Source organism: Phaseolus vulgaris, chromosome 11, assembly GCF_000499845.2.
Source record: "Phaseolus vulgaris cultivar G19833 chromosome 11, P. vulgaris v2.0, whole genome shotgun sequence".
In the NCBI taxonomy this organism is placed as follows: domain Eukaryota; kingdom Viridiplantae; phylum Streptophyta; class Magnoliopsida; order Fabales; family Fabaceae; genus Phaseolus; species Phaseolus vulgaris.
Window position 1 is genome coordinate 4273353 of NC_023749.2, and position 7595 is coordinate 4280947.

General features: G+C 36.6%; 2 protein-coding genes across 3 annotated transcripts; one reads left to right on the forward strand and one right to left on the reverse strand.

The window, feature by feature from the left end:
* On the forward strand, positions 1 to 1947 carry LOC137832780 (UPF0496 protein At4g34320-like). Its single transcript, XM_068641125.1, has 2 exons — positions 1 to 292; positions 506 to 1947. Exon 2 carries the CDS (start codon positions 526 to 528, stop codon positions 1642 to 1644), a length of 1119 nt encoding a protein of 372 aa, XP_068497226.1. The 5' UTR covers positions 1 to 292; positions 506 to 525; the 3' UTR covers positions 1645 to 1947.
* A 1788-nt stretch (positions 1948 to 3735) lies between these two features.
* Positions 3736 to 7347, reverse strand: LOC137827933 (probable 1-acyl-sn-glycerol-3-phosphate acyltransferase 5). 2 transcript variants are annotated; one of them, XM_068634312.1, is made up of 4 exons: positions 7081 to 7347; positions 5094 to 5938; positions 4665 to 4795; positions 3736 to 4277 (listed from the first exon to the last, which is right to left on the reverse strand). In XM_068634312.1, exons 2-4 carry the CDS (start codon positions 5663 to 5665, stop codon positions 3853 to 3855), a joined length of 1128 nt encoding a protein of 375 aa, XP_068490413.1. In that variant the 5' UTR covers positions 5666 to 5938; positions 7081 to 7347; the 3' UTR covers positions 3736 to 3852. The 2 variants fall into 2 exon arrangements, with proteins under 2 accessions (XP_068490413.1, XP_068490421.1); XM_068634320.1 differs by having other exon boundaries at positions 5094 to 5970; positions 7081 to 7268.
* Positions 7348 to 7595: the final 248 nt, after the last annotated feature.

Consider the following 7595-nt stretch of genomic DNA (forward strand, 5'->3'; position numbering starts at 1 on the left):
GTTTTCCATCTTTTAACACCTCATTTTCCTCATGCGTGCAAGCCATTCTAAAATCTCAACCCACCCACATTTCTTGCTTCTTAATCGCTTTAATTGCCTTTAAGATTCTGCATTCCCTCCTCCACCTCAACTTCATTGCTTCATCATCTCCCTTTCCTCTCTCTCTCCCCACTCACAACACAAAAATCAAAAACCAACCTTTTGCTCCATCGCCTTTCATTGTCCTTGTCCCAGATTCCTTATCTTCAAAATCGCTTTCAAAGGCGTGAACTTTTCCTAAATCTCCATCTGGGTCTGTTTCATTTTGCTTATACACGTTTTATAGTCTTTTGGGGTGACTGGAATGATATTTATGTTTCTCATAGCAGTTCTTGTAATTCACATTTCTTTTCTGTGAAAACTGGACCAAAAGTAGTAATTTTGGTTATCGTTCATTGATTGATTGGGTAAAGAATTAATCGCACATGGTTCTGACTTCTGGGTTCTGACTTATTTTGGTTATTAGATCGTTTGAGTTATAGCAAAATGGGGAGTCACATGAGCAAGAAGGTGCCTGAAACTTCTTCTGTTGGCCTCGGCACCGAATTGCACTACAAAACTGAGCTGAGTTCTTACGAGGCCGCTTGCAAGCTTGATTCTGATTTGCAGTTCTTTGACACCACACTTCAAGCTAGAACAAATGAGGTTATCAATACTCTTGCTGCTGGTGTTGAAGTTCGGGCCCTCTCATTTGATTCTCTAAAACAGATCACGGAGTGCCTTATGGAGATGAACCAGGAGGTTGTAAAGGTAATCTTGGACTGCAAGAAAGACATATGGAAAAGCCAAGAACTGTTTGAACTGGTTGAGGAATACTTTGAGAACAGTCTGCAAACTTTGGACTTCTGCACTGCATTGGAAAAGTGCCTCAAGCGTTCTCGTGACAGCCAGCTGCTCATCCTTGTGGCTCTTCAACAGTTTGAGGAGGAATCAGTGTTGGGTGACAACCGGTACGTGAGGACATTGCAAGAATTTAAAAATTTCAAGGCAGCTGGTGACCCTTTCACTCAAGAATTCTTCCAGATATTTCAGTCTGCTTACAAGCACCAGATACTCATGTTTGAAAAGTTGCAACTTAGGAAGAACAAGCTTGATAAGAAGCTCAAATACATCAAGTCTTGGAGGAAGGTTTCTAGTATGATCTTTGTGGCTACTTTTGCTGCAGTCTTGATCTGCTCAGTTGTTGCTGCAGCTATCGCAGCACCACCTATTGCGGCTGCAATAGCTGCTGCTACATCTATCCCAATAGGATCAATGGGAAAGTGGATGGACTCCCTCTGGAAGAACTATGAAAATGCATTGAAGGGGCAGAAGGAAGTGATTAGCTCAATGCAGGCTGGAACTTATGTTGCTATAAAGGATTTGGATAGCATTAGGGTTCTCATTGACAGGCTACAAATAGAGATTGAATCTCTATTGCATAATGTGGATTTTGCCATTGATGAAGGAGCTGTGAAAGTTGCAATAGAAGAGATCAAGAAGAAACTTGGAGTGTTTATGAAGAATGTTGAAGATTTGGGAGTTCAGGCTGACATGTGCAGCCGTGACATTAGGAGGGCAAGGACAGTGGTCCTGCAGAGGATCATAAAGCATCCCCATAACTGAACTCTGATCTGCCAGTAGTAATTGTTAGATGGAGAAATACACCTCCTATAATAAATTTTCTAGATTTATAGGTTCATGTTAAAGGAATAATAACCAGGCATATTTGATATGCCTTCATTCTTGCATTTATTTTTTAATTCATGTCATAATAATAGTGCACCCATGTACATAATTATTTTTTTTGTTCATTTTATTACTTTATTTGCCTCTTATAGTTTGCTGAGGTGAAACTACATATATTTGCCTCTTATTTGTCTTATATATATTGAAATACATTCACTGATCAATTCAACAAGAAGCTGTAAACGAACAAATACTTGCATGCTAAGTTTGACGTGAGCTTAACCGAGCCTGTGCTTTATCGAATCATTTTTTTTCTCTCAGAAAGAGAATAATCTCCCAGACAGTATCTTTTCATTATCAACATGATATACTTGTTTTTTTTCTTCCGAATAGTTGTCCTTTACTTAAGGTAATCCTGTTAGAGTATTGTAAGAACCCATGTTGGAGTTTTGTAACAACAATAAACTCTCTTCCCAAATATGTAACACAAATATATGTCTTATAACAACCAAACTTTTGCTACTCTATTCATGCATTACGTGATGCATGGATCCTTGTTACATGCAATAAGTCATATAAAAACGTTATTTTTTCAAAAGCGCTTTTACAGTGTGAAAAAAATATAACTGGTTGTTCGTAGAACACTGTAAAATGTATTCTTTGAGCTTTTTATTAACGTTTAAATGTTCTTACTTTTTTTCTGTAAGCTATGAATTCTCTGAGTTATTAAATCCAAAAATATTTACTGAGATATTTAGAAAATAATATACAATTTATACATATTGTCTTCTTAAATGGGAAAAATTATATATATTGTTCGAGATTATGAGACCCCTTTAATTTTTATGTGAGATGTAGTTATATTTTTTAATTTATGGAAAATTAATAATATATCTTATAAAGATCAGTTTTAGTTTCTCCTTAAAGGGAATAATTATTGCCAAATGTGAGTAAACTTTGCCTTTAAGGAAGTCATGAAACGTGAAAGGGGCAGCATATCTAGAATTTGGGGTGGTATCTTATAAGTTATAACTTCCTTTAATTCTCGTGTGTAAAAAAAATACCAAGTTGGAAGTGCCACGGAAGTGCTGATTGATAAATGTTAAAGGTCATAGAGCATGGATTACAAATATTGAAAATGTGGTTTGCATTTGTTTTTTCCTTCTTCTTAATTTGTTGCGTTTACTTTGTTACTTTAATTGGAAAAAAATGGTAGTTTTCACTCACTTTATCCGAAATTCCCTTCATTAATTCTTCTTAATGTTAGGCCAATCACGTTACAATCGCTCAACATCAGTTCAGGAGATGGAACTTTCGTACAACTCAAGTTGATATCAACTTAATAATCCTATGAAGTCAATGCGTATTAGAGTTTAGAAGTGTGAAGAAGAATCCATGTTTAACTCTCCTTTCTCTTTTCCTTTCTATGCTTTTGTATCCAATCTTTCACTCTAATGGTTGTGTAATCCTCTTGTGAGTTTGATGCACTTGTACTGTCCTAAGATCAGTGAGTTCCATCACTGTGATTCTCTATCCTTTTTTGCTCTCTGACTTGAGCTTTATGGACTATTGGCAATAGTCTGAGCTGGAGGAATTGAGATCTTAAAGATTGACCCTGAACAAGAACTGAGATCAAACTACATCTACGTTAGGAGTATGGAATACTGGTACCCTTTTCTAAGCTGCTTCCATTTTACTATTTGTTGACAAAGGCCAAATGTTTTTGAAGCACATGCATCATTATTGGTACTCTGAGGAGGAAAAGGCACAGAAACTCATTTTGATGTCTTAACATATACCAAAAGTGCACCTTGCTTGCTTACTAGTTACTACTATATTAATGTTTTACTTCTCATACTTGTAACTGCACAACCACCTATGCTTATATTTGTGCTTAGTTTTGCTTTGACAAGCGAAGATCTTGTTCAGATAAAACCACTGGCACAGAAATTGTGACAAGAACTTATTACAAATTAGATAGAAAAGGGGTAGTATTAAAAAACATAAGACCTGTGAAGTTTTAAAGTATAGTTCAGCAATGAGACAGTACCTTTATACTATAACATGGTAATATCAAGTCCAGTACTTTTATACTATAACAGCAGTCATACAACAACAGACAGTACCTTCCACCTATTCATGGTGTCAATTTGATCTCTTCTTCAAAAGGCTAAGAATGGGCTGTGGCCGAATATTGTAATACGTGGCTGGAACCAAATAAGCACAGACTAGAGACACATAAAGTCTAAACCAGACAGAGGAAAAACTGTAGTACATGCATGTGCCTGTCACGGTAACAATTGTCATACAATTCAAAATGCTCTTCACAGTAGAGAGGTCCCTTTCTGTTGCTGGATCCGGAAACTGGCCTTGAATTTGAAATTTGGAAAGTAACTGATCCTTCAACTGGAATCTATCTATCAACCAAGTGGACATTTCACTCTCAGATACCGGGATACTATCGAGGGGGATGCGGCGAATATGAATATGAACTTCAGAAGGATCCACCCCAAAGACATTGTCCAAGAAAGATGGGCAGCGGTATTTGTAGCCAATGGTCATGTCATAAACTGAATGAAAAGTTAAAAGAACTTTAGTTGCAGGATGATATGATTTACAATTGTCACACTTTCAATCTTCTATTGATTTGATATCATTGCAAATAACACATTCTATATGTCATTTTATCCGAAAGGAAGAATGAAAGACTCATAAGACAATTAAAGATCTCCTTCATTCATCAGATGGCTTGTAGACTAGTATATTTTCTTGACAAAATGCGAAAAGATATAGACAGATGACAATGCTGCACATTTCCCATTAATAGTACCAAAAGAGAAGAACAAAGTATCCCAGAGCAATTCTTGAATGAGTACAAGGACTAACTATGAACAAAACTAATGTCAAATACTTTAGCAATAATTATATAGACAGAAAATAAAGACAAACAAGATAACCTGCAGTGAGAGATTCCCTCAACTCTTGCAAGCAGGCGCAGAAGCCCTTTGTCTTTGGAAGTAAGACATTTTTCAGAACTGGTAACCCGTGTTCAGCAGCATACTTTTGACTCCGAAGGCACTTTTGGTCACTGCAAGAAGAAAATTGTAACAGAACACAGATACAGAGTTACATATGCTACATCAACAAAAACTGGGAGTGAAGATTGTTTGGTTTGAAAGTAACCATTTGAAGAGCGGTGACAGCATATTTTTCCTAACTTTTTTTATGGATGTTTCAAGGGAAAAATAGCATGATTCTCAACTTAAATAAACCTGACTTTTTATGCCAGAATAACAATGATCATAATCAAACATGTTTAACAGTGTATCAAAGATTTAGCTTGCCATAAGGTTAGTAAAAAGAAAAGGCATTGGCAAGTGTCTTACGTAAAATCAGTGCCTTCTGGGAAAAGAGCAAGCCAGAGAGGATCTTGGGGATCCTTGAATGTTGAAAGCATATGGCGCATGATTGACTCATCTGCCTCCCACTTTCTTTCCACTGGGATGAACTCCAGTATGTGAAATGACCAACCAAAAACTGGAAGTCTCATCAAGCTGCTTTTAAGTATATATTTTATATATCCAATGCATCCCTTCCTCAAGGCAAGGTCCCATAAATACATCCAATCAACCTCAGTTCTATGATTTGCGATCAGTAAGATCCGTTCTCTTGAAGGAACATCATCTCCAGAAAATACAACTTTAGTCTTGTTGATCTTTTCAAATAGAAAGGGCCACAAGGCAAGCCAGGCACCAAAGAAAAAGGAAGTTGCTCTCCTGCTGTAACGGACACTAAAAAGTCGAACTACAACAGAACTTATAAAGCCAAAGAACACTAACATTATAAATGCTGTTGAAAGCAGAACCAGTAGACACACCAGACCCCTTAAAATTCTCAATGGTGCTAGAGTCTGATACTTTGCTCCAAAACATGAACTTGCAGGTATAAGAACAGCCATATCCTATATCAAAAGCAATCACAGAAGACAAGAGGAAAAAAATACTGCACTGCTTCTTCCAGAATTGCCTCCTCAATCAATTGACCAAATATGAGATATCAATAATCCTGGATTGGCAAAACAAGATACCTTCACAAAAGAATTGCTCTGGCAACTGGGTTTCTTGTAGTGACACAGACAAAAACAGCTGGACTCTGCCAGCTGTTTTGTCCTTGTAGTTGATGACTCAATAAGAGAATGATTTTTGACAATTTTGGCACAAAATGAATGCACCTGGGAGAAAGTCGAGGGTATCATATCTTTACCTTGAAGGATATCGAGTATCATGAAACATGAAAGTGGAGAACAAAAGAAATCAAAAAAAGAAAGCCTACAGATAACTAATAGGAGAAGATATATACAAAAAAAAAAGGCAAGGTAATGTAATAACTTGACTACATAGTATCAAGGAGTAAATAAACAGTAATCTTAAGAAAAATCAACCTTTCCATAAAAACAATGTATGAGGGAAGCATATGCAACGAATAGGAAGGATGCCAGAGTAACATTCTTTTCCAGCTGGGCTAAAATAATTCAATTGTTTGACAACACTATACACTATACTATAGGAAAGACAATCAAAGCATCCAGCATGTGTGATGTGTTAGAGTAGCAACGAGATAAGTCCTTATAATGAAAAAGGGATTGCTCTGGTGAAAATCAACCAACTTTGCTATCACAATAATAACACCACTGTTTGGATAAGTCATATGAGGAGAGTGTGGGAGCATGAGAGAAACATTTGTTCTATATCCTAAAGACATGATGCACTAAAATCGGGATTTCACCACCAACAAAGACACAAACTCCCATCCAAATGTATGACTAGACAGCATCTTTCCTTGTCATTTATTTCTGGTGATCCTTACAACAAGGCATCATGGAAGCCTCTATGTAAGTCAAGTCAAACTCCACCCAAATAAAGACACAATCTCCCTCAATCTCAACATACGGCAACATCAGATAGGGAACAAAAACATAAACATGATTAAAACGGATAAAAATGACATGCCTCCAGCATCCTAGCACCACATAATATCATGGTACCAAGTATGATCACAGCAAAAAAACGACCACTTGGAACACTGTTGACGACCTTGTGTATAAAACAAAACCACATTATGCAAAAAGGGTATTTTCTTCTTCTTCTTTTTTGCCATTTTAGAAAACGAAGGACAAAATGGATGAAGCCCCATTTCCAAAAACCTTACAGTTGCTGGTAGGACAACACACAGTTATACAAGTTCGGATCTTTAGCAAGAAAAAACCTTATGATTTTAGAAAAGAACACTGATCTCTTGCAACTTTGGAAAACAACAAAACTGCTGAGGTGTCAAGCTATGAGAGAATGATGCAATGACGTTGAACATCCTCACCTTTGTTCAATGTTGTGAGATTTTTTCAGCCCCAGAGAGCCACTGAGTGAGATCAACAAAACACAAGCAGAAAAGTGAGGTTGGAGCTGGTTTGGTTGAACAGTGAGATTGGATAGGAGTTAGAAGTAAGGTCTAGAATGTGGGTAGGGGAGTGTTGTTCTTGCTGCAATAATAGTACCCTCATCTCCTCTAGTGATGTTTCAAGTTAAACAACATAGACAGCACTGTCAAAGAAAAGGCTCCAAAATGTATGAAACTACAAAGCATGCCACCTGCTTTCACTGTACGTTTTAATATTCCAAAGAAAGTTTCCTTCTTTCCAAGACACTGCTAATTAAACTCGGTACAGTTATATTATTTGAAATAAGCTATGTACTGTGTCTCTTTAGCATTTTAATTATATTAAATACGTTTGGTAAAATAAGCTTTTCCTCTAAAATTTGAAGACATTTTTTAAATCTTGTTATGTGCATGATGATTTTGACAATTTTTTTATTTATCTGTAATTGATCACG

Coding starts and splice junctions, on each gene's coding strand:
- LOC137827933 (XM_068634312.1), bottom strand. CDS start 5,665: ATGGCTGTTCTTATACCTGCAAGTTCATGTTTTGGAGCAAAGTATCAG. Junction 4,796..5,093: donor CCAGAAGGCACTGATTTTAC/GTAAGACACTTG, acceptor TTCTTCTTGCAG/TGACCAAAAGTGCCTTCGGA. Junction 4,278..4,664: donor GAGGGAATCTCTCACTGCAG/GTTATCTTGTTT, acceptor CTTTTCATTCAG/TTTATGACATGACCATTGGC.
- LOC137832780 (XM_068641125.1), top strand. CDS start 526: ATGGGGAGTCACATGAGCAAGAAGGTGCCTGAAACTTCTTCTGTTGGC.